The sequence below is a fragment of the Mobula birostris genome, chromosome 27, assembly GCF_030028105.1.
Source record: "Mobula birostris isolate sMobBir1 chromosome 27, sMobBir1.hap1, whole genome shotgun sequence".
In the NCBI taxonomy this organism is placed as follows: domain Eukaryota; kingdom Metazoa; phylum Chordata; class Chondrichthyes; order Myliobatiformes; family Myliobatidae; genus Mobula; species Mobula birostris.
Window position 1 is genome coordinate 33,064,554 of NC_092396.1, and position 27,943 is coordinate 33,092,496.

Here is a 27,943-nt window from a genome sequence, read left to right on the forward strand (position 1 = left end):
TTAACCAAAATTTAGAATAATCGGGGGTTAGATCTTACCAAATTTATAAAAACAGAAGAATAGAAAAGCATAGAATTGTTTAAAGAGAGATAATAGTTAGCCATGTACAAGAGGATCTAGGCATTCTCATAAATGAACCACAGAAAATTAGTGTTTTACATGGTTATAGCGTGAGTTTGCCATTAAGAATTTTGTGTAACATTTAGTATGATATATTATTGAAAGGCCTCAATAGAGTGGATGTGAAGAAGATGTTTCTTATGGTGAGAGAGTCTAGGACTAGAGGACACAGCCTCAGAACAGAGGAGTATCCCTTTAGAATGGAGATGAGGAGGAATTTCTTTAGTCAGAGAGTGGTGAATCTGTAGAATTCGTTGCCACAAGTGGCTGTGGAGACCAAGATTTTATGTATATTTAAAGTAGAGGATAGATTCTTGATTGGTCAGGGTCTTAAGGGATACAAGGAGAAGGCAGGAGATTGGGGATGAGAGGGTAAGTGAATTGGCCATGATGAAATGGCAGAGTAGACACACCAAATGGCCTAATTCTGCTCTTATATCTTATGGTCTTATGGTCTGGTTGTTGCACCAAAGCCACTCTTAACTGAATGTTGACTAACTTTGAATAAAGGATTTTATGTTAGCGCTAATTTTCATATTTGCCTCAATGAACAGTGACAGAAAAAAAAACACAGGAACAGAAACACTGCTGACAGGGTTGGAAATTTGCTGATTGAGGAAGTGAACAAAGCTGTAATCATGTGAGATGCAATGCAGTGGTGACAGCAAGAAGCAGATTTGGCCCATATGTTGGAAAATGTGAGAAATATACAAGATCTCAGCCTTCGCTCTTTATATGGAAGGAATGGGAGATGTTTTTGAGACCAAAAGCCATCATAAATCCAGCGAAAAGGTCATACTGTTAGTAATGCAGATTCAGGCCAGAGACACTGGGGACATACTGTTCATTGGTGCCACAACACAAGACCCAAAGGAGGACACAGTAACAAACCAGATGAGACAATTTTAAACCAATGCCATCACAATTTCAAGTTTGTCTCAAGCTGGGTCAAACATTTGCAGGAGTAACTGTAACCATGGCATTAAAAAAAATATAGCTTTGCTTAGCTCATTTTTGCACTACAGGCAGGGAACAAGTAAATAGAAAAAGTAATAGTGGCAACGTCTTCAAAGCTGAACCATGCGGGAGCTATAAGTGGATTTACTGGGAGAACGGGAAGGCTACAAATCACATTGATGCAGAAGAGCAGGGAAATGCAGACTTGCTAGGAATGTTATAACAGCTACTTGGATTCAGAATGACCAAATGATTTAGTTGCCATAGAAGAAAATACCTTGCATGGGGTTATCGTCTATGAAGAAAGTAATTGCTTTGAAAGACTGCAGGTATTGTTTGTCCTGAATTGAAGTCTACCAAAGTGTAAAACAAATCTACTGAGATACCAGTCATGCACCTTCATCAGAGGGTGAAGAGCTGGAAACAGAAGAAATGATGAATAGAACTGATTGACTACTTGAAGAGGGGAACAACTACAGTAACTTAATAACCACATTATCAATTCAGAGCACCATGATCAGTACATCTAATGACACCACAGCAAGTCAATTAGTTAGAGCACAGAATAGGTACCAGAAATATTTCAAATAATTTTTTTTCTTCAGGCTGAGTGTTACAAAGTTGAGGAAGGCAAGCACAGACTCCTATCTTGGAGGTAATACTGACACCTTTTAATCTAAATTAGGGTACGTCTGCTTCCTGAGACAAAGATTTACAGTGGATTCTCTTTAATTGGGCCATCGGTTAATTGGGGCAGCCGCTTATTTGAGACAACTCTTAAGGAGCAAAAATGAATCAAGAAAATAGCTGGGAGTTCCTTCGCTTATTTGGGACACTCTGCCACTTAACTGGGACAGGAGACTGTTGCTGAACACTTTCTAACTAGCGTCAGTTGCATGCACCTTTACGGCTATTTGACACCATACCGTGCTTAAAGCAAACAGTTTTTTAGTAGTATCAGTTACTTGTGTTTGTGTTAAAAAAGCATTGATAAGCATTAAGACAATTCAGAACTGTTTTGCTCACTGCAGTTTCAAGCATTTAGGCTTGGAGTTGCGAGAAACGGCCGGTAGTGAAAATGGAACAATTTCACTACTTCAGTAGGTTAGGAACAATGAAGAATTTGAAGGGATCGACAATCATCTTGAATGTTAAAATGAGAATGAAGATTTGGAGGATGCAATCATCAAAAGCATTTTATGAAGGCAGTCTATTATCTACACGGGTGACTGCACTGATTTTGTTCATTTACAGTCAATCAATAGAACACAGCAGCATAGCATACATGGGATGAACTCTATTGATAACTATTAGGAACTTATACACTGTTTTATAGTACTGTAGTGGTATTGGCAGTGTTCCAATTTGTTTTGTATTCATTTAAATACAAAATTTGTTACTTAGTTAAAAGATAGTTTGTCTTTTTTATACCTACTTCCATGCAACTTCAACTAATTGGGCAGCAGCTTATTTGGACCAAAATGTACTTGTCCCGATGAGCCCAAATTAACTGTATATCAGTGACTATTGCGCACCAGGATGTGTGAGGTAGCTGTGGTGATCAATAGCTGTCTGTCTGATCAAACTGTTATTGTAGGTGAAAGATGTGCAGCAATGCTAATGTATAAGGGTGAGGTGAACCATGACTATCCACTCTGAATTCTGTGAGTACATCCCCCAGCAGTTATGGTTGAGTTGTTACACTATTAGCTCTCGAACCAGAGGGGATAACTTCACTCACCCTATTGCTGAACTGTTCCACAGCCTATGGACTCAATTTCAAGGAGTTTTCATCTCTTGTTCTCGATACTTACTCCTTATTTATTAATTTTATTTTTTTCTCAGCTTATGCTGGTAAAACTTGAGTTAGGGACAGAGCCAAGCACATTCAATTGCTAGGAACTTTTGGACTATTCTAGTGATGATTAGTGTTGTGGTTTTCAGAAGATTTATATAAATATTGGTGCGTTGGCCAAATTGTTTAATGATATAATGTAGCGATTTTGGAATGACTCCAGTTGTAGATATTACTACTGGGACAAAGTATATACCCTGACCGTGTTCCATAGTCTTTCAATTTTCTCCTTTAATTCAGCATATTTCTGATGTTTTTCAGTTGATTTCTCTATGGTATGTGTGTTTGGAATGGTTATATGTATTAGGTGTTCTTGTTTATCTTGTAATATTATATATGGACCGTTATTATGGATTGTCTGATCTGTAATAATGGATTAGTCGTTACATAATTTGTAGGACTCTGACTCTAAAAATGAATCAGGCTTTTATTTATAGTAAAGTATGGTGTCTTTTATGATCTTGCATTTCAAAGCAAAGTTTTGGTGAATGACATTAGCCACTTGATTGTGCCTACAGTGCCTATAAAAAGTATTCACCTCCCCTTGGAAGTTTTCCTTTTTTATTGTTTTACAGTATTGAATCATAGTAGATTTAATTTTTTTTGACAATGATCAACAGAAAAAGATTGTTGTGTCAAACTGAAAACAGATCTCTACAAAGTGATCTAAGTTAATTACAAATAGAAAATATACAAAATAATTGATTGCATAAGTATTCGCCCCCTTTAATATGACACACCAATTCATTACTAGTGCAGCCAATTGGATTTAGAAATCACACAATTAGTTAAATGGAGAACACTGTGTACGATCAAAGTGTTTCAAATGATTGTAGTAAAAATGCATGTGTATCTGAAACTGCTAGTGAGTCAGTATCCTGGCTAAAACTACACCATGAAGACAAAAGAGCACTTCAAGCAATTCCACGAAAAGGTCATTGAAAACCACAAGTCGGGAGATGGATACAAGAACATTTCCAAGTCACTGAATATCCCTTGGAGTCCAGTTAACTCAATCATCAAGAAATGGAAAGAATGTCGTGGTGCTCATCGGTACCAATGACATAGCAAGGAAGAGTGAGGAGGTCCTGGAGAGTGAGTATAGAGAGCTTGGTGGGAAGTTGAAAAGCAGGACCTCGAGGGTGGTAATCTCAGGATTGCTACCTGTGCTACGTGCCAGTGAGGGTAGGAATAGGATGCTCTGGAGGATGAACAAGTGGCTGAGGAACTGGTGTAGGGAGCAGGGTTTCAGATTTCAGGATAATTGGGATCTCTTCTGGGGCAGATGGGACCTGTACAAGAGAGACGGGTTACACTTGAACCACAGGGGGACCAATATCCTTTCAGGGAGGTTTGTTAATGCTATTGGGGGGGCTTTAAACTAGATTTGCAGGGGGATGGGAACCACAGTACCAGAGCTGACAGTGTGGCTGGGGTGAAAATAAATGATGTTAAAAGTTCAAGCAAATCCACTAATAGAAAGGTTGTGAGTGGTGGTAAAAATCTTCTGAGGTGTATATATTTCAATGCTAGGAGTATTGCGGGGAAGGCGGATGAGTTGAGGGCATGGATTGACACGTGGAATTATGACGTTGTAGCAATTAGTGAAACTTAGCTACAGGAGGGGCAGGACTGGCAGCTTAATATTCCAGGGTTCTGATGTTTCAGATGTGATCGAGGCAGAGGAATGAAAGGTGGGGGAGTGGCATTGCTTGTTAGGGAAAATATTACAGCAGTGCTCAGGCAGGACAGATTAGAGGGCTTGTCTACTGAGTCCTTGTTGGTGGAGCTGAGAAACAGGAAAGGTATGGCCACATTAGTGGGATTGTATTACAGACCACCCAATAGTCAAAGAGAATTGGAAGTGCAAATCTGCAGAGAGATAGCAGGCAACTGCAGGAAACATGAAAGTTGTGGTGGTTGGGAATTTTAATTTTCCATATATTGATTGGGTCTCCCATACTGTTAGGGGTCTAGATGGTTTAGAGTTTGTAAAAAGTGTTCAGGAAAGTTTTCTAAATCAATATATAGAGGGACCAACTAGAGGGGCTGCAATATTGGATCTCCTGTTAGGAAACGAGTTAGGACAAGTGATAGAAGTCTGTGTAGGGGAGCACTTTGGTTCCAGTGATCATAACACCATTAGTTTCAACTTGATCATGGACAAGGATAGATCTGGTCCTAGGGTTGAGGTTCTTAACTGGAAGAAGGCCAAATTTTAAGAAATGAGAAAGGATCTAAAAAGCGTGGATTGAGACAGGTTGTTCTCTGGCATGGATGTGATCGGTAGGTGGGAAGCCTTCAAAGCAGAAATTTTGAGAGTGCAGAATTTGTATGTTCCTGTCAGGATTAAAGGCAAGGTGAATAGGAATAAGGAACCTTGGTTCTCAAGGGATATTGCAACTCTGATAAAGAAGAAGAGGGAGTTGTATGACGTGTATAGGAAGCAGGGAGTAAATAAGGTGCTTGAGGATTATAAGAAGTGCAAGAAAATACTTAAGAAAGAAATCAGGAGGGCTAAAAGGAGACATGAGGTTGCCTTGGCAGTCAAAATGAAGGATAATCCAAAGAGCTTTTACAGGTATATTAAGAGCAAAAGGATTGTAAGGGATAAAATTGGTCCTCTTGAAGATCAGAGTGGTCGGCTATGTGCGGAACCAAAGGAAATGGGGGAGATCTTAAATAGGTTTTTTGTGTCTGTGTTTACTAAGGAAACTGGCATGAAGTCTATGGAATTAAGGGAAACAAGTAGTGAGATCATGGAAATAAAAAGAAGGAGGTCCTTGCTGTCGAGGAAAATTAAAGTGGATAAATCCCCGGGACCTGACAGGATGTTCCCTCGGACCTTGAAGGAGACTAGTGTTGAAATTGCAGGGGCCCTGGCTGAAATATTTAAAATGTCACTGTCTACAGGTGAGGTGCCGGAGGATTGGAGAGTGGCTTATGTTGTTCCGTTGTTTAAAAAAGGATCGAAAAGTAATCTGGGTAATTATAGGCCAGTAAGTTTAACGTCGGTAATAGGTAAGTTATTGGAGGGAGTACTAAGAGACAGAATCTACAAGCATTTGGATAGACTGGGACTTATTAGGGAGAGTCAACATGGCTTTGTGCGTGGTAGGTCATGTTTGACCAATCTATTGGAGTTTTTCGAGGAGGTTACCAGGAAAGTGGATGAAGGGAAGGCAGTGGATATTGTCTACATCAGTAAGGCCTTTGACAAGGTCCCGCATGGGAGGTTAGTTAGGAAAATTCAGTCGCTAGGTATACATGGAGAGGTGGTAAATTGGATTAGACATTGGCTCGATAGAAGAAGCCAGAGAGTGGTGGTAGAGAATTGCTTCTCTGAGTGGAGGCCTGTGACTAGTGGTGTGCCACAGGGATCAGTGCTGGGTCCATTGTTATTTGTCATCTATATCAATGATCTGGATGATAATGTGGTAAATTGGATCAGCAAGTTTGCTGATGATACAAAGATTGGAGGTGTGGTAGACAGTGAGGAAGGTTTTCAGAGCCTGCAGAGGGACTTGGACCAGCTGGAAAAATGGGCTAAAAGATGGCAGATGGAGTTTAATACTGACAAGTGTGAGGTATTGCACGTTGGAAGGACCAACCAAGGTAGAACATACAGGGTTAATGGTAAGGCACTGAGGATTGCAGTGAAACAGAGGGATCTGGGAATACAGATACAAAATTCCCTAAAAGTGGCGTCACAGGTAGATAGGGTCGTAAAGAGAGCTTTGGTACATTGGCCTTTATTAATCAAAGTATTGAGTATGAGAGCTGGAATGTTATGATGAGGTTGTATAAGGCATTGGTGAGGCCGAATCTGGAGTATTGTGTTCAGTTTTGGTCACCAAATTACAGGAAGGATATAAACAAGGTTGAAAGAGTGCGGAGAAGGTTTACAAGGATGTTGCCAGGACTTGAGAAACTCAGTTACAGAGAAAGGTTGAATAAGTTGGGACTTTATTCCCTGGAGTGTAGAAGAATGAGGGGAGATTTGATAGAGGTATATAAAATTATGATGGGTATAGACAGAATGAATGCAAGCAGGCTTTTTCCACTGAGGCAAGGGGAGAAAAAAACCGGAGGACATGGGTTTAGGGTGAGGGGGGAAAAGTTTAAAGGGAACATTAGTGGGGGCTTCTTCACACAGAGAGTGGTGGGAGTATGGAATGAGCTGCCAGACGAGGTGGTAAAAGCGGGTTCTTTTTGAACACTTAAGAATAAATTGGACAGATACATGGATGGGAGGTGTATGGAGGGATATGGTCCGTGTGCAGGTCAGTGGGACTAGGCAGAAGATGGATTGGCACAGCCAAGAAGGGCCAAAAGGCCTGTTTCTGTGCTGTAATTTCTATGGTTTCCATGGTTAATATGGCATAGCTGTAAATCTGCCTAGAGCAGGCTGTCCTCAAAAACTCAGTCACTGAGCAAGAAGGGGACCAGTGAGGGAGGCCACCAAGAGACCTATGACAACTCTGGAGGAGTTACAAGCTTCAGTGGCTAAGATGGGAGAGACTGTGCATACAACAACTGTTGCCCGGGTGCTTCACCAGCCCCAGCTTCATGGGAGAATGGCAAAGAGAAAGCCACTGTTGAAAAAAACTCTCATGAAATCTTGGCTAGAGTTTGTCAGAAGGCATGTAGGAAACTCTGAAGTCAGCCAGAAGAAGGTTCTATGGTCTGATGAAACCAAAATTGAGCTTTTTGCCCATCAGACTAAACATTATGTTTGGCATAAGCCAAAAACCACATATCATCAAGAACACATCATCCCTACCATTAAGCATGACGTTGGCTGCATCATGCTGTGGGGATGCTTCACTGCAGCAGGCCCTGGAAGGCTTGTAAAGGTAGCGGGTAAAATGAATGCAGCAAAATAAAGGGAAATCCTGAAGGAAAACCTGATGCAGTCTGCAAGAGAACTGCGACTTGGGAGAAGTTTGTTTTCCAGCAAGACAATGACCCCGAGCATAAAACCAAAGCTACACAGGAATAGCTTAAAACCAACAAAGTTAATGTCCTGGAGTGGCCAAGTCAGAGTCCAGACCTCAATCCAATTGAGAATTTGTGACTGGCCTTGAAAGGGCTGTTCAGTCACGATCCCCGTGCAATCTGACAGAGCTTGAGCAGTTTTGTAAAGAAGATTGGGGAAAAATTGCAGTGTCCAGATGTGCAAAGCTGTTAGAGACCTATCCACAGAGACTCAAGGCTGTAATTGCTGTCAAAGGTGCACCTACTAAATACTGATTTGAAGGGGGTGAATACTTATGCAGTTAGTAATTTTGTGCTTTAGATTTGTAATTAATTTAGATCACTTTGTAGGATCTGTTTTCACTCTGACCCAAAAGAGTCATTTTCTCTTGATCAGTGGCAAAAAAGCCAAATAAAATCCACTGGGATTCAATGTTGTAAAACAATAACAAATGAAAACTTCCAAGAGGGGTGAATACTTTAAATGGGTACTATACTTTAAATAGAGGGGTGAATACTTTAATTAGGTCCCTCCCTCTGCCAACCTGATGTCGGCGTGTAACATTATTTACACCGTCATAGCCAGATTACAAACCCAGCACCCGAGTGCCCTCATTACCATCTCGGGTGACTTCAACCATGTTACCATGGCTAGAACACTGCCCAACTTCACGCAGTATGTGAGCTGTACAACCAGAGGGGAGAGGACTCTGGATTTGATGTATGCTAACGTTAAGGATGCATACAGCTCCTCTCCCCTCCCCCCATTGGGAAGGTCAGATCACAACCTGGTGCATCTAAAACCCTGCTACGTGCCTCTGGTGAAGAGTAAACCTGCAACCTCAAGGACAGTGAGGAAATGGTCGGAGGAGGCTTATGAGGCACTCCAGGGTTGTTTTGAGGTGACAGACTGGCAGGCACTCTGTGAGCCACATGGAGAGGATATTGATGGGCTCACAGAGTGCATCACTGGTTACATTAACTTCTGTGTGGACTGCAATGTTCCGACAAGAACTGTCCTTTGTTATTCAAACTTTTCTAACCAATTTCCCTTGGGATCAATAAAGTATGACTATGACTATGACTATGACTATATGTAAGTCATCTGATTGATTTAAACTGCTGCAGAATTCTGTATTGTGTTCGATTTCTGGTTTCTCTTGGCATTTTCTGCATTTATTGTCTTGAATTTCTTGGTCTTTTATTATGCATTTCTGATGTTTGTTGTGTTAACCACCTTCATTATTATTATTATTATTATTTCTTTTTAACTTTTTTTGTACTTGAACATTGGCTGTTTGTCCTGTTGGGTGCTGTATTTCATTGATTCTATTGTGTTTTTTTGTATTTAATGTAATTGCCCACAAGAAAGTGACTCTCACAGTTGTATATGGTAACTTATATACCTTGACAATAAATTTACTTTGAACTTTGAAGAGCGGAGGTGCATAATGAAGTAAGCAGTGTTGGAAATTAACATAGCATTTGAGAGGAGGTGCTGTGTGGAACTGCATTTACTGATGCTAACGACTTGTGTAAACTACAATTATTTGTGAAATTGCATTGTGGCACTTCATGCCTAATTGCACACACTGCCCTTTTGACAAGTTTTAGGAGTGGCTAAAGATGTCTTGCAGATACAGTTTGTCTCTGTTGCTCTCCAATTGCACAACAAGGCCTCCGCCAAAAGCTTTGCAGCCACTATCACCCAAGTTGTAGTATTCTTCTCAGTTTGGTAAACTTGTAGTGTAAGATAGCTGGCTGCTGCGTGAGGCAAAATACATTCCTTGTACCTTTAAGATCCATGGAGGTTAACTTTAAAAAGAAAACTATTTATGTATTTGGGCCCTCTGCTGGTATGTACCAAATACAGAATCTATTTAGTGCTACCAGTATCCAGGGATCATTGTAAATCACAGTTAGCATTAAAGTAGCTTTCTGCATGCATTACAATTACAATAAATTATTGTGACATAATTTTGGTGGGCTGATCAGTTTCGTTGCCAAGAAGTTTTCACCAGATCCCTCAGAAAACTTTTGGTACTAAAGCAAGTGGCCAGGATGTTGAAATACATTAGATCTATAATTTTTGTTGCATGGCTAAAGAGAAATTTGTTGCTTTTGGATGGGTTACCATGCACTCAAATCCAGCAGAAAAATACAGATGCATATTTTTAGTATTAGCTGTACTTTAATTGAACTCAGTCACCTTCATAATGAGCAATAGCCTCTATAGGGTCCAGGACATCAAGCAGCAATGCTTCAAAAAGACAGCATCTATCATTAAGGACCCCCATCACCTAGGACATGCCCTCTTCATATTGCTACCATCAGGAAGGAGGTACAGGATCCAGAAGATACACATTCAGTGATTCAGGGACAGCTTCTTCCCCTCTGCCACCCACTTTCTGAATGGACATTGAACCCATAAATACTACCTCATTACTATTTTATACTACTTATTTAATTTAACTAATATATACACTGTAATTCACTGTTATTATTATATGTTGCATTGTGGATAAAAACAACAAATTTCATGACATATGCTGGTAATATAAAACCTGATTCTGTTAATAATCTCAATTTTGAGCAGAGAATTTGTTGTTTCAAGTCACAGCAGAGATTGTAGCACAAAACACAGCCTGACACCTTAGTGTGTTTCTGAAGGTGTAGAGCACAGTTGGAGGTATTATGTTTTGAATTAGTCATTGTATTCAGACTGTTTTGCTTTGCAGATGGATACCAAAGTTCCCATATTTAAAGTAGATGAATATCAGAGTATCATTAAAAATACAGTGTGCCATAATGGCATGATTTTTGAAACATTATTCAGAGCTGCTGATCGATGAGTTGGCTGCTTTCTATACAGCAGGTTTGCTAGTTAGGTCTACCTCTCATTTGCTTTAGGAAGCAGCTGTGCTAAGAACTTCCAGACACAATGAAATGTAAGGAACTGCAGCATATTTGTTATTTGTGTTCTGGGCATTATTTATCCCCCCATCAACAATATAAAACAAAATTACCTGGCCATTTTCACTTTGCTGGCTGAGAGAGTAAACTGGAATCTAATAGACTACCATATTTCCTACATTACAGCAGTGATTAAATTTCAAAATAGCGGACAGTGGGATACATTGGGATGACGAGGCTAGACAGATGTGAGCTTCTTGCAAAAAAGCATGTCATTCTTTCTTCATCTGACTTTATGTTGGGGATATTTATTACTCATTCCCAAATATTTTCCATGTGTTATGAGGAACTGCCAGATCAGTAAGCAGTACAGACTCCCTTCACTGACAGACATCTGGAAACCAGATCCGTTTTACAAGATAGTGCAATAAGTGGTATTTTTATATTCTCTTATCAATCTGCTGATCAGCTTGAAAAAAACCTGCTCTAATGAAAGTTCTCTAAGCTGCAAAGTTAACTCTAGATATCTCTCCACAGATGCCGCATAATTTGCTAAGTATTCAAAATTTCTGTGTATATGTTTCAGGTTTCCAATATTGTTGTATTTCAATTTTCTAGTTTTTAACCAAAACTAATGAATTTATTTTGAGGATTTAGTAAAATGGATTCCAACTTGAATATAAATTAGTACTGATCCTGGAATCCATAAAGTCTTTCAGGATATTAGCCAGTCTAGGACTGTGCATAAATACAGGGACATCTAGCTGTTTTACTATATCACACAAAAGGTTTGAGCCTTGTTAATATTACCAGTGCTATGATTGCAAATGAGGTTGTGAGGTAGGTTGGGCAGCTGGTTTAACATTCCAGAGAACTGGGATGTATTCTGACCTCCGATTTTGTGTAGCACTTTCAAGTTATCCTGTGATTATGTGGAATTCCCCTAGATGTACCAATTAGCTAGCTAGCTGGTTCCTGTATGTTAGCCCTAGTAGGGTTGAGAATCAGGGTGGAATTGATGTTGAAGGTGAAGGAGAAGTAATTAGACTTCTTCTTATTAAAGATGATTTTTTCCTGGCACTTGAGTGGCACAAACTTAACGTTTCTGTTACTGGTCCAAGTGTGATATTGACCGGAGATTTCTGGATGTGGAAACAGAATGCTCTTCATATTAGCGTTTATGCTGTGGAGTAGTGCCCTCAGCAGAACCACATGGTGAGCAGCTGCAATTAGCTACATGATCACAAAAGGCCTCTGAACATTGCCTCCCTCCTTGCTCTTTCTCCAGCCCTTCCAACAGACACAGGACGTGAGAAATTGTCTACTTATGGATAGTGGTTGTGTATACAATGCTTTAGTAGCTTGGTGGCTGAGTCACTGATATGGTATGTCAGAAACCTGAGTTAAAACCCACAATGGCAGCTGTGAGTATTTAATCTGTAATTAAGCGAAAAACAAGCTATCATTATTGGCAGTAAACTGGCCGGTGGTGTAGTGGCATCAGCACCTAACTTCAAGGCGAATGATCCCAGTTCAAATCCAACCAGCTCCTTGCACACTTTCTATTCGTGCTGCATTGAGTGTCGAGCTAGCAACTCGGCCTCGTAAAGAACAGACAAATACTAACAAAATGGCATAGTGCCACCCAGTGCATCACAAGGCATGGAAAGGAATATACATACACACACACATTCAAGCTCATGGGGTGGTACGTAAGGACAAGAGAAACACTATCTCTGTTAAGGTAGCTGGGAGATGGGGTGAGCATGGATATCTGGGAAACAGAGGAAACGCGGCTGAGGGCAGCAGCAATGGTGAAGGAAGGGAAACTCTGTTTTTGGAGAAGGAGGACATCTTTGATGTTCTGGAACTGATGCTGCTGAGATGGAGGAACCAAAAAAAGGGAATGACTTTTTTTTACAAGTGACAGGGTGGGAAGAAGTATGGTCAAGATGGCTGTGAGAGTTGGTAAGTTTACAAAATACATCAGTGGACAATCTGTTTCTGAAGATGGATACAGAGAGATCGAGAAAGGGGAGAGTAATTGAGCAAGTAAATTTAAGGGCAGAATGTGAGTTGCAAGTCAAAAGTTGAAGAAATTGATGAGTTCAGCTTGGATGCATAAAGCAGCATCAATGCAATTGTCAATGTAGCACAGAAAAAGTTGGAAAGCACGACAAGTGAAGGCTTTGAACATGGACCATTCCATATGGCTAACGAAAAGGCAGGCATAACTGGGGCCTGTAGTATATTCAATATTTTAGTAATATTTGAGTAATATTGTAAATATATTGTTTGATTAAGCATTCTTTGTTTACATAATTTATTATGGGTTATATGTAGCAAATATGTGAATGGCATAAGTCATTACATCACCATGTCATATGTGACACTTCACTAAAGACCTAAGTAGACACAATTTCTTGGGGTCCTGTGTTGATCTTTCAATTAATTTATGGAGTTACAAAACATAACAGTGGCAACAAGGAAGTTTTAAAATGAACCTGAGCCAACTATCTATCTCATGAAGCACGGCATGTATTTTTTTCATAGGAAGGTGAGGGAGATGCTCAAGTTTAAAAAAACACATTTGTTTCAAGGGAAGAGAGACATTTGAGCTAAATAAAAGTCAGAAAAAGGACAAAATTCACAGTGAGTATCAAGTGATAATAATAATAATAATAATAAACAAACTAAAAGCAGACATGGTAGGCTACATTGGAAAGATAGATGATTTCGATTGCATAACAGATAACTGGAAGATATATACTGAATGAATTGAGCAATATTTTGAAATAAATAAAATAACCAATGAAAGGTGAGTGCCAGTGTTACTGAGTGCAATAGGTGAAGAAGAATACAGTTTGCTTATAAGTTTAATGGCTCCAACCAAACCAGCCAAAATGAGCTTTGCTGATTTCATGAATGTAATACATACAGGAACATTTAGAACTGAAACCATTGTTGATTGCAGAACGTTTTAGGTTTCATAAGTGGAATTAAAAGGAAGGGAGGTCCATTTCAATTTTTGTGGCTGAATTGAAGAAATTGTCCAAGCATTGTCAGTTCAGTGATTGGCTTAATGATGTACTGAGAGATTGTTTAGTTTGTGGAATCTTACAAAAAGCATTCAAAAATGGCTCTAACTGAAGCACAACTTATATTTATAGCTATATCAATGGAAACAGCAGAGAGAGGCACAAGTGAGTTGCAGTCAGGAATGAAAGTGACCATGTACAAAATTGCAGCATCTAGACAGAAACCTGCCTAGCTGAACAAATTGTGTTAACCATTGTGTCAGGGGCTCATATACACCAGACCAATGTAAATTTAAAGAGAAGAGATAAGGGAAGAGATAAAGATAAAAAGTCAAGTTGCAGTTTCCGAAAGAGCACTAATCTGCAGGCTGTTGATGAAAAATCTGATAATGATGAGGGTGACATAGTATTAGGTAGTTTTAAGATTTACAATGTGAAAACTAACAATAGACAAGCAATATGGCTTACACCAGTAGTGAACAGACAATTAATTTAAATGGAACTGAACACTGGCTCAGCTGTTTCAGTCATTCCACAAAATGAGCTTGAACAGCATTTCAAAGATACTGAACTGATGCTTGAAGATATCCAACTATGAACTCATCTGGAATATTTCTTACTTCCTTTGCCCCACCTCGCCTGATATTCAGTGCATTAACTGCTTTCCCTACTTAAACCTCAATTAAGTTTCCAAATGTCAGCCTTCCATTGACCCATGAGCCTAGCATTGCCAAATTTTACAGTGATAGGCCCAAAATGGAAGCAATTTTTTGCACACTGTACAGTTTTTGTAAGTTATTTGGACTCACCAGTTCATTGCATTGGTAATTTTAGTTTACATCTCTCTCTCTTACACTGTTCTCTCTTCCATAGGCAATGATTCTCAATTTGCAGCTGTGCCGGATGTTCCAGGTTGCTTACTGCATGAAATATGAAAAAGAGCAAGAGAGTAGTGCACCTGTCATTAATTGCACTACTCAAGAAACTGTCTTGGAACCAAGCTCCCCAGTACTTTCCACAAAACACGTGAAAGAGCGGTATGGTGATTTGGAGGTTTCCCTGAACGTCAGTGCCTTGGTGACCTTTAGGAGAATTCCACAACAAGACGAAATCAGATCAAAAGAAGTTGTAAAGCAAAATGAACAGGTATAGTGCATATAGATTATTTTAAGTAAGTGCCAGATTGCACAAACTTAGATTGTTAATTTTATAACACTAATTAAAGTAACAGTGAATTAAGTAAACATTATTACCTCATTTTACCGTATTGAAATTTGTTTTTTTTTATTATTGCTAAGAATCATTTTGTTCAGTAAAGCTGTTATTAGAGGATATAAAATCTATTTAGAGTGGCAAATTGCATGCAGGCAGGGATAGACATTTTTAGTTTCCAATATGCAAAAATGCCATTCTTCAAAGATTCAAAATACATTTATTATCAAAGCATGTATGCAGTATACAACCCTGAGATTTGTCTTCCCACAGACAGTCACAAAATAAAGAAAACCATGGAACCCATTCAAAGAAAAACATCAAACCCCCAAAGTGCAAAGAAAGAACAAATCTCACAAAGGGGTACCCAAAGATAATTGCTATGAAGAAGTGTATTTCTAGAAACAACAACATGCTAGTCACTCAGTCTCCTGGCTTTCACAGACTTAACTTCTCTCCAAATCATTTGAAAATAATATTTTGTCACTTGCAGGATTCAGAGGAAACCTTTAAAAGTGAAGAATGTGGATATCCAACAAGTAGTCCAAATGCATATGATCCTTCAAGTGGACCTAAGGTACGTAATGTAAAAAATTACAAGTTCTTCCACCTGAATCTGCATCATAGACTAGACCTTAATATTAGTGTTTATGTCGCTTCTGCATTTGATATTACTGTTGCTTCAATGAGTAAGGATATGCATTCATACAATTGCTTTAATGAACACCCTCTGATTAATTTATACAATTAGAAATTGACAGGTTTAGAATGTTGTGAATATTGTGCGAATAGAGTGGATCAAAAAATGAAAATGCTAATTAAAGAGATTGTTTAATAAATTGGTTTGGTAGCCACATGGGTCAATTATGATTTCCTCTCCTCAGCTCACCAAATGATCTGGAAGAGGGGAAATCTACTGACAATAGAGCAAATCCATTTAAAGTAACTTGTTGAAAAATAAGTCTCCAATGTGTCCTAATTATGTAAATGTAAAACATACTGTTCTTTATGATCATGAGCTGTGAACGACTGCTCAATTAAAGCTTTTCTTGATTCCTCTCATATCTTAGCTGCAGAGGGGTATTCTAATGAGATAAACTATGTTGTTTTCAGATTTATTTCAGCCACTTTAATTTTTTTTTGTAACTACCTGGAGAATAAATAACAATCTTAGCAGCAAGCAAGTTCTTTTCTGAATTTAGGTCCCCCTTTCTTTCATGTATTCTCTTCTTCCTTTCCCTATAGGCTTTTGAAGAAGCATTTCAAAAAGTGATTTGGAATTAAAGAAAGAAAATGAGTTTTTTTTCAATCCAGGGCCACTTGAGAGAAAATATCTAAGAATCACAACATTTAGAAAATGATAAAGTCATACACAAATAAATGGATGTGTTTAAACTGTCATTGGACATTTGATGGTTTGTGGTGCTGCAAGTCATTTTTAAAACTGAATTTCTGATATCTAGTACCACTTGTGAATATACCAGTATCTCCAGCCTTTCCGTATAAATTGTATGAGTAGAGGAAGATGCAAGGAGATCTGGTAGGGGTATTTAAAATCATTATTGCGTATGCAGATGACTTTCATTCCATGGGCTTCAATCTTAATCTAAGCCTATAATGTACCACTTTAACAGATACCATTTGCACAAAGGGCAGCACGGTAGTGTAGTGGTTAGCACAATGCTTTACAATACCAGTGACCCAGGTTCAATTCTTGCTGCTGCCTCTAAGGAGTTTGTATGTTCTCCCCATGACCACATGGATTTCCTCCAGGTGCTCCAGTCTCCTCCCACAATCCAAAGACGTATCGGTTAGTAGGTTAATTGGTCATTGTAAATTAAACTAAGGATGAATTAGGTTGGTGAACGGCATGACTCGTAGGGCCTGTTCCACATTATATCTCAATTTTTAAAAAATGTATATTTATTACAATAACCTCATTTCTCTCTTGATTCTTTGTTCTTTCAACAAACATTCCTAACAAATTAGTCAGGCATGATTCAGTATTAACAAATTCATTCTGGCTTTCTCTACACAATCCCTATTTGACCAAGTAACCACATTTCTATCCCTGATTATTGTTTCTTGAGCTTTCCTCATCTCCAAAACTATTCTACAGTTACTGGATTTGTCCCTAACCCTCTTTTTGAACAAGGGTATAATATTTGCAGTTTTGCAGATTTCAAGTACCACTTGGTGAATTTAAAGATGTATGGAAAATTTTGGACAGGACCTCACAAATTTAATCCCCCCTTCTAGAAGGATGCATTCTATCTGGGCCAATTTGTTGATCCGTCAGCTTTTCTAATAACTTCTCTTTATTAATTTTCGACCTATAGAGAACCTCAGAAACATTTTTCTTTGCTGAAAATCCAGCAGCATCTTCTTCCTTGATAAAGATTAATGTAGAGTACTTTCTTTGTACGTATGCCTCTATGACTAGATTTCTTCTCTAGCCTTAGATCAATTTTACCTGTTGCCTAACAAGGAGGTGGAACAGTAGCATAGCCCCCATAATGCTATTACAGCACCAGCAAATCAGGTTGAGTTCCCCCACTGTCTGTAAGGAATTTGTACACTCTGCCATGACAGCGAGGGTTTCCTCCTGGTGCTCTGATTACCTCCCACATTCCAAAGCCATATGGGTTAGAAGGTCATATGGGTGTATTTGAGGAGCATGGGCTCATTCGACTAGAAGAGCCCGTTACCACGCTGTATCTCTAAATAAAATAAATAAAAACAATCCTTCCCCTGTTTATTCATTTTCTTGAATATTTCTGGATTATCTCTTATGTTTGCTCTGTCTTTTATTTTACTGTTCAGTATTTTCTTGTGCTCTATTTGCCTCTACTTCCTTTTTCCTTCCTGTCTGAACTTCATATGTTCAGCCTGGTTTCCATTCTGTTAGCATACATAAACTATTTTTACATATCATAACAGAGTGTTTAAGAAAGCATAATGCATACTCATCTTTATTAGTCGAGAAATTGAGTTCAGAAGTCAGGAATTAATGTTGCAGCTTTATAAAACTCTAGTTAGGCTGCATCTGGAGTTTTTCATACAGTTCTGGTCACCCCATTATAGGAAGGATGTCAAAGCTTTGGAGAGAATGCAGAAGTTTACCAGGATGTTGCCCAGATTAGAGGGCATGTGATTTAAGGAGAGGGTGGACAAATCTGGATTGCTTTCTCTAGAGTGGCTAAAGCTGAGGGAAGATCTGATAGAGGTTTATAAGATTATGCGAGGCATAGATACAGTAGACAGACAATGTCTTTTTTCCAGGGTTGAAATATCTAATAACAGAGGACATGCATTTAAGGTGAGAGGGGGTAATTTCAAAGGAGATATGAGAGGCAAGTTTTTTTCACATTGAGGGTGGTGAGTGCCTAGAATGCACAGCCTAGGGTGGTGGTTGAGGTGGAAACATTAGAAACTTTCAAGAGATGTTTAGTTAGGCACAGGAATCTGAGGAAAAAGGAAGGATATGGACATTGTGTGGGCAGAAGAGATTAGTTAGCCATTTGATTACTAATTTAATTGGTTCGGGACCTGTGGGTCGAAGGACTTGCTCTTGTTTTATATACTGTCTCATGACCTATATTCTAATTTTTAAAATTTTTGATATTTCAGCTGTTACAAATGAGCAAATTTATTTCCTTCTGAATAAAATGTATGTTAAAGATTAACGCTTTTCATTTCCTGATTTTCTGTGTGTGAGAATTTTTCAATGTATTTAGCTAATAACAGTGTTATTACATAACCTTTTCCAAATTACATGATTGTTGCTCTAACCAGAAATCTGCCACTGCTGAGAGCAGAAAACAAAATGGAGGAAGAAACCTCTGCTAGGGAGATCACCAGACCACCATGGGTAGTGTTTGGAATTAGAATTAGAACTTTTATTTCTTACCTCCATCTCACAACATGAGGGAGTAAAAATCTTTATGTTGCGTCTCTGTCATTATGTACAAGCAATAAGGAAAGGAATTGTGGGAGGATACTGATTGTATACATAATTGTTTTGTATACATGTATATGGGAATATGAGAAAATAGGAGCAGGAGTTGGCCACCTTGCCCCTGAGACCTGCCCACCATTCAGTATGATCATGGTAATCTTCCCCATGTCTCAACAAGTTAAGTGTCCCTATCTTTTCCTCACTGTTTATTGGCGATCCAGTTTCTGCAATGTCTTCCTACTGGCTGGGTCTCCGGTTACTGTACTCCCATTCCATCTGCTGGGGCCCCATTTCCTGTGCTCTACTCCTCCTGGCCTGGTCTGTGGTTCCTACACTCACTTCCCAATTGCCAAAGGCACTGGTTCTGGCACTTGCTTATCATTCCCTCTGGCTATGGTTTCCCTGCACTCTCCTGACTCACTGAGTTTACTGGGTAGTTTATTATACTGTAATACTGTATGACATATAAAAAAATAAAAATGTGTCAGGGTATTAACAGGCTGGAAACCCCATCAGTCCTGCTCCACCTAAGTCCCATGCATTCTTGATTATTGGAGCTTTATCTTAAATATGAGTACCAAAACTGTGCCTAGTATTCCAGATGTGACCTCCATAATACCCTATATAATTGTAACATTTCTAATTTATTTCTAAACTCCAAACCAATTACATTTCAGCCAATATGCCATTTCCCTTCATAACTACGTGCTGCAACTATCAGGTAACCCTTTGTGATTTGTGTACAAAAACACTAGATCCTTCTGCACTTCGCTCATTTGTAATCTCTCTCCATGAACATAAAGGTCTGCTTCTTACCAACGTCATTAACTCACACTTTCTCACATTAAACTCTGCTTGCCATGTTTTCACGCGGTCACTCAACCTGTCTTTATCCTGTTATGGCTACTCTTCTTCTTTCAAGGTCAGCAGTATACGCTTTTGCCTCTGGTGGTGGTAGAACTTTAGGGACATGTAGGAGATTCTTGGATAGGCACATGGTTGAAAAAAAATGGAGGGTCTTGGGCTATGTAGGAGGGAATGGTTAGATTAATCTTGGAGTAAAGGTTGGCATAACTTAGTGGGTCAATAACATTGTGTACTCTTCTATGTTCTTTACCTACCACAAAATTAGGCCTATATATTAAAGAGGTTAGATTCTCTGCCAAATAATAGTTAGTCAACATCTGTTATACTCATATTTACACACAAAAGTAATTCTGATTTTAATAATGCCTGCAGAAGTACCAGGAGATTGTTGCTCAAGAGGGTTATTATTAGTAATCTCATCCAAGTAGCTTGAACAGGTTAAAATAATTACTGTAAAGTATTATTCATTTCTGCATATTCATTTTTCCTGTAATTTAAACTTATTATCAAAACTTGGAGGAATGGAAGGTGAAATGATCCCTTAACAAATGAAAGCTCAACTAAACTCATGTCTACTTGCTTTTCCCTTTAGGCCAAAACAAAAGAATTGGATCCACTGGAAGAATGTCCATTCTCTTCATTAACACTGGTACGAAAGAAAGCTATACGAAACAAAGGAATCAGGTCAGGAGCTTACAGGAGCTCTACCTTCAAGAGACAATTTCAACAAGCACTTGCAGATGGCTGTAAGTTATTGTTAGCAAGGTTATTGAAAAGTTAAAACTGGGAGCATACAGAAGGATTTTCATTATTTAACTTGCATTTGTTAATGTATATGTAAGGAATGCATTATTTTAAGCTACATAGAGAGCTTAGATAGTATTTTGCAAAATATTGTTATTCATTCCCTCTAATCAAAATATAGAGGAGAGTTATTCATATAACTATTTCTAAGTATCTTTATTATTGATACTCATAGTGGTTCCTCATCATTATCATAGGTGTACTTGAGAAAGCCTATTCCACCTACCTTAGCACGTTCAATCGACTTCTTGTCATTGATGTTCATGTGAAGAAGAAAATTTCTCATTGTTACTTTAAAATCGTATTTTAAATTAACTTACAGTACCTATAAAAAATAGTCACTCCCTAGGAAGTTTTCATGTTTTATTGTTTTACAACATTGAATCACAGTGGACTTATTTTGACTTTTTTGACACTGATCACGACTCTTTTGTATCAAAGTGAAAACAGATTTCTACAAAGTGATCTAAATTAGTTACAAATATAAAACACAAAATAATTGATTGCATAAGTATTCACCCCCTTTAATACAGCACACCAGATCATCACTGGTGCAGACAATTGATTTTAGAAGTCACATAATTAATTAAATGGAGATCACCATGTGCAGTCAAGGTGTTTCAATTGATTGTAGTAAAGAAGGTCTAACTGCTGGTGAGTCAGTATCCTGGCAAAAACTACACAATGAAGACAAAAGAACACTCCAAGCAACTCCGTGAAAAGGTTATTGAAAAGGAGATGGATACAAGAAAATTTCCAGTCACTGAATATCCCGTGTAGAACAGTTCAGTTAATCATCAAGAAATGGAAAGAATATGGCACAGTTGTAAATCTGACTAGAGCAGGCTGTCCTCAAAACCTGAGTGATCGTGCAAGAAGGGGACTAGTAAGGGAGGCCTGTGACAGTTCTAGAGGAGTTACAAGCTACTGAAGTGGAGGTGAGTCTTTGGAGGATTCTGCAAGGACAACATTGTGAGAAAGGTGGAGTATACTACAGGCATCTTTTCCTCATATCAGCAGTAGATAAAACTAGTGGACATAAGTATTGTGTAGGGAGAATTGATTCAGAGGGGATATGAGTAGACCTTCTTCATCCAGAAAGTGATAAATATCAGGAATGTACTGCCTCAGAGAATGGTTGAGGCTAGATCACTGAAAGCATTTAAGAAGAGTTTAGATGAGCATTTGAATTATTTAGGTATGGACAACTATGGACAAAGGGTCTTGGCCTGAAACGTCGACTGCACCTCTTCCTAGAGATGCTGCCTGGCCTGCTGCATTCACCAGCAACTTTGATGTGTGTTGTATGGACAAATGTTGTATTTTTAATGGGGTTTAACACTGAAGTGTGTCCTCTGGTTAGCATGAACAAGTTGGGCTGAAAGATGTGTTTTCGTGCAATACAGTTTCATGATTCTCCAGTATTTGGGGTGTTTGCTGTAAGTAGATTAAGTCTTAAGAGTGAAGAGATCACTGTTGCCCACTAGCCTTGTATTGCTTCCACTTCAAGACAAACTCTTGTGTTGTCATGTAAATAACAATCTGTCCAATTGAGCTAAATAAGTGTAATTAGGGTCTATACACTCAATGTGATGGACTGGGAAGGGATGCTGACTTTAGTTTCCTCCAGTAGATTTGGAGGCTTTTAAAGTCATAGTCATAGAAAAGTACAACACAGAAGCAGATCCTTCAGCCCATCTAGTCCATGCTGAGCCATTTAAACTGCCTACTCCCATCAACATGCACTGGGACCATAACTGTCCATACCCCTACCATCCATGTAATTATCCAATCTTCTGTTTAACGTTGAAATCGAACATGCATGCACCACTTGTGCCAGCAGCTTATTCCACACTCTCATGACCCTCTAAGTGAAGAAGTTTCCCCTCATGTTCCCCTTAGACTTTTAATCTTTCACCCTTAGCCCAAGAGCTCTGGTTGTAGTCCCACCCAAACTCAGTGGAAAAAGCCTGCTTCCATTTACCCTATCTATACCCCTCATAATTTTGTATACCTCTATCAAATCTCCTCTCAATCTTCTAGAGACAACATTAGCCATCTGTCTACTCCTAGAGAAGCATACTTGAGGGCAAGGATTACTGTTGTCCAGGTATTACCCCTACATCACCTCCATTATGGAAGCACGGATATTCTACCATATTAACTGAACTGCAGCATATAGATGACACACGTGATTGAAGACCAAGTTGGACTTCATCATTTACTTGTTCCCTTAAGCATATGTGAAAATGAAACATTCACAAAATCAAAGTGTTCGAACAATAAAGGCTCTCTATAATCACTGCACAATGCCACCCTCCAACAATGAACAATTACATGTATATAGGTAATTATTTAAAATACAAGCAGGCACAAAAAGTTAAACTGCAAGGAAAATATCAATTATAGTCTAGTCCAACAGTCCTCCATTTGATTCTAAGTCACACATCTGAAAATTCAGATGCAAATAAACTTGTGGTAACTACGTTATGTATAAAATAATTTTTTAAAACTACCCAAATTATGAAAATATCAAAGGTTATTCACAGGATTATGTCATTGCTGGATAGATTAGTAGGCAGACTTACGTGAATTTAAAGTACTTTATTAAGGAACACCATTATACAGGTAAAATAATATATAAATTTTGATAAAGCGTATCAGGAGAAATATTGTGACTCAGAATATTGAGTAACACCAGATTCCTAGACTTAAATGAATTCAATCAAAGAAACCCTATCCATCACATTGATGTATTTTAGATGCCTCTTTATGAATATGATCAACCAAATTTGTTACGTTTTCTGACATGTCAGCTATATAAGTACAACACTGCTTGCCTATAACAGCATGCTCCCCCTTTAACTGCTAAGATCTAATGCCATACTGTTTTGAAGAACTATCTGCCACATGGTGACTATATTTGTTGTTACTTTTCCCAAGGCATCAGTGGTGTCATTGCTTCCCCTTTCTCTCTTATACTCCCTGCAACACCATAAAATGGGAATAAAATTGGTGCAAAATGAGCTCCTCCTGAAATGTCACATTTACTTCTAGACTTGGGATGTAAAATTAGCAAAAATGTAACAACAATTAATTTTAGAATAAGCTTCATGATGTCTAGTAGCTGTTGACTCTGTTTGAAGTCTTCTGGCTGGTTAGTGATTTTCTCGCTGTAGCCCAGCAGCTTAGACACTGAGTCAGAGGTTACTAGCAAATTAACCACAGTGTTTGTTGTCCTCGTTGGTACCACTTTAGCTCACTTGCAGTGCCTGTCGTGTATCCACTTACTTTTATCTGCTACTTTCACCGCCGAATTAGTAATTAACAGCACTTGATAAGGACCTTCCCACTGAGCTCCCAGTGGTTTCTTATGTGATATCTTAGTCAGGACTGACTTGCCAGGAATCACGGTGTGTCCTCCTTCTGTTGGATCACTCCAAGCAGCAGGAACCTGTTGAGAAGCAGACTGGACAACTTGGGCTAATTCCACACAATAGTTCTGAAACTGTTGGCCATATATGTATATCAACCTCTCTGATATCAGAAGCTCCCAGCAGTGACATAGGATGCCCTGTTACTATCTCAAATGGACTTAATTTAATCTTTTTGTTTGGAGTTGCGCTGATGCTACGTAAGAGCATAGGAAGAACCATAGGCCATGGTAAGCCTTTTTCATGATACATAGTCATTGTCTGATGATTTGTTCAACTTGTCCTAATGACTCTGGGTGAAATCAACAATGAAAAGACCATTGAATGTTCATCAGCTGACATAATTCCTGATAAACGCTCCCAGTGAAATGTATTCCTTGATCAGAGTCACTGTGACATGGCGATCCCCATCTGGGAATATACTCCTTGATCAGATATGTTGTTGTGTGTGTGGCAGTGACTTTCCTTGCAGGAATGGCTCCCATCCGTTATGAAAACTTGGCCACGATTACCAGTACGTCTGAGTATCCTTGACATTTTGGCAAAGTAATGTAGTCCACTTGTAAGTGCAAAAATGGACCGGATGGGGCAGAAGCACTTAATTGTGGTTACTTTTCAGCTGCTCAGTGATCCATTTACTGATATGCATCTTTCAAACATTTGTCAAGCTTGTGCTTTGGACTTTGGATTCCACCACGATCTTTTCCACCCCAATGTGTCCTAGAGAGTGTATCAGCTGTGCCAGATAAGGAAGCAACATAGTGGAGCTATTAGTCTATGGCTAGTGCCATATCTCCATGCTTCATCACTGTTTAACCTCCCACCATTCTCCATTCAGAACCACTTTTCTTGGTTAGACCATTGAGCTTGCATCTCTCGGAATTACTTAGGCTATAAGACCATAAAATATAGGAGCAGAATTAGGCCATTTGGCCAATTGAGTCTGCTCCACCAGTTCATCATGGATGATCTGTTTACCCCTCAGTCCTAATCTCCTGCCTTCTCCCTGTATCCATTCATGCCCTGACTAACCAAGAGCCTATCAGCCTCTGCCTTAAATATACCCAATGACTTGGCCTCCGCAGCCCCCTGTAGCAATGGATTCCACAGATTCATCACTCTCTGGCTAAAAAAATTCCTTCTTATCTGTTCTAAATGGACATCCCTTCAGCAGATTGTTGAGTGATTGGGCATTTCAGCATATGAATCAACCCATACTCTGTTGTAGTTACACAAATCCAGAAATGAGTAGAGTTGTTGAGTTGTTGAACTGTTTTAGGCAGCCTGGCTGACGTAAAGGTTTTTGCATGATTCTCAGTGATTTCCTGTTTGTCTTGGGAATTTACTGTCCCAAGTAAATTACTTCTTCTTGTTGCAGTTGAGCCTTGTCTAGATTTGCTTTCTGACCTCTGGATGATATATAATTGAGCAAATAAAGCACATCATGCTTATGCTGGTCTGTAGCTTTGGATGTAATCAGAACATCTTTCACATTTTCTTTGATAGTCGAATCAATGTCTGTTAAGTCCTAAGACATCGTCTTAAAGTCATGTGCTAGACAGTGATACTCTTGTGGAGCCCTTGTGCCTCATCCACTGGTATTGTTGACCATCAACTCTAAAGCCCAAACATGGTTGACATTCAGTTGCCAATAGTATGGACTAGAATCTATTTGCCATACAATAACTGTAAGCCACTTGTTTGATGGCTTCAGGGCATTAAAACTGTTGATGGATTGGCTACTAGAGGGGTTAGCTTGTCAACACATAGATTAGCAACTGTGTAATCCACTGTCTGTTTCCTTTCATTCGTTCCATCTTCAGTCCTGCATGTTCACTTCCTCGGTCTTTATTGGAGCAAGCTGTGACAGAGCTGTCCGTCTTGTTTCATCACTGTCATTCCCAGATGCGTCACTAGAGGCTGCTGTAGAGTTCAGGCCATGCCCATCCGGTAATTCCTTAGAGGTCAGATGGTGGTGCTATCTCAGAGGATTGTCCAATATGGCGGGTGTTTCCCAAGAAGAGGTGTCACTGGCAGGACCACCCACTGGACTAGTAGGATTGCCCACTTGAGGTCCCTGCTCAGCTTTTTCATAATGCTATAGTTGCTTCTTAGATCCATGCAATGCACCTTGATTCGATTACACTCATGTTGTTTTTTTCACTCATTCAGTTAATAGAGAAGTATGTTCTTTAGACTTTTTTATTGTCTCTGTCATAGTTTATCATGTGTTTCACATTTCTTTCCCAATTGTTTAGTCAACTTCTTTACTTGCTTACGCAACTTTTATCACTCGCTCATATATTCAATCAAACTGACCATGTGTTGATATCTTTAACATACATTTTCTAGGTTTTTCCTTTCCGTATGGCATTCTCCAGATCTTATCCAATGCCTTCTTAATAAACTTAACATTGATGGTATTTTTCATCCAGACTTTTTCATTGATCTTGTTAAACTGAGATATTTTATTCAGGTAAGAGCTCAGTTTCTCGACTTTGGTCATTGTCATAATAGAATCTCATGCTAACACTTAACTTGTACATTCTTTTGATTCCTTTGACTGTGATCCGAAGTATCAACAGATTGCAAACAAAGTTTCAATAGATTGTAACCAACATTTTTTTTTCAAAATAGCAACGTAGTTTCCTCATGGCTACACTTCCACCAGATGACATATTGAAACAGCACTAGTCACTTTTTTTCCGGATGATTTGGAATTTGAGTAAGCTCTTAGCTCATTTTTAACTTTGTGCAAAAAAAATCCACTTTGTCTGGCACTTTTCCAAGTACTTAGATCTTTGCAACCATCATTCCTGACTACACCAAATTGTTGGATTCTGGTATTTTTGATGCAAGGTTCTTTCAGAAGTCAAGAAAAAGGCATAAAACTTGTTGCTTCATTATCATTTTATTATGTATTAAGGGAACAAAGGAATTGGAAATAGAGAGTAGTAAGAGGCTGGTAAGGGAAGAAAAAGAAGACAAGATGGTGGGCCAATATGCTCTGCCCTTTTTATACTATACAGTAGAGAAGAATTCAAATCTGTAGATAAGAGTTGACCAATCAGAAAACCCCTACTCAAATAATACAATACCAAAGAAGCATCCAGAAAGAGAAAGAACTGTAATTCTAGGGTTCGCACTGAATTACATGGATATAGGTAATTATATAAATACAAACAGGAGTAAAGAATTAAACTGCAAAGGAAATAATTATACTGTCTAATCCAACATTAATGACAAGTGCTTGAAAAAAAATGTGGACCGGTTATCATTTCTTCATTTCTCAGGGCTACTATGCAGTGAAGCCGCCATCGATGATGTAATTACTTTCCGGCAGGCTGCAGGGTGGCAGAAGCTGTACCAGCAGCTTCAGCTGAAGGGGACAGAGGCGCCGCTGTCGCTGCTGAAAGCACAGCCCCTCTTTGCAACGGCTACGCAACAGGAAAGGACAATCACGGTGCACATGTTCAACCCGCACGTGCCAGTGGTAGATGTCCTTACGTTCCTCGCTCGGTATGTGGAGAGCGTAGGAACACCAGCGGACGTGAAGGACGGACTGGGAATCTGGACCAGCAAACGGCAGGTGAAGGTGAAGCTGAGGTTGGATTCCAATGGCGGCATCATCCACCCCCCCTCCGTCTTCGCCATCGGAGGGAACCGAGGGTACATGGTGTACACGGGACAACCCAGGGTGTGCCGAAACTGCGGCAAGGAAGGGCACATCGCAGCCCAGTGCAGGGTGGTGATGTGCAAGAACTGTAAAATCGAAGGCCACCTGACCAAAGACTGCACGCAGGCCAAG

The 27,943-nt window shown here is 39.2% G+C and overlaps 1 protein-coding gene across 1 annotated transcript in view; it reads left to right on the forward strand.

Moving 5' to 3' along the window:
• Nucleotides 1–27,943, forward strand: part of sh2d5 (SH2 domain containing 5) — a 66,443-nt gene that overhangs the window by 23,869 nt on the left and 14,631 nt on the right. The window contains exons 5-7 of the mRNA XM_072245049.1: nt 14,734–15,006; nt 15,566–15,649; nt 20,490–20,643. Coding sequence (XP_072101150.1) covers nt 14,734–15,006; nt 15,566–15,649; nt 20,490–20,643 — 511 coding nt within the window. The remainder of the gene's footprint in view (nt 1–14,733; nt 15,007–15,565; nt 15,650–20,489; nt 20,644–27,943) is intronic.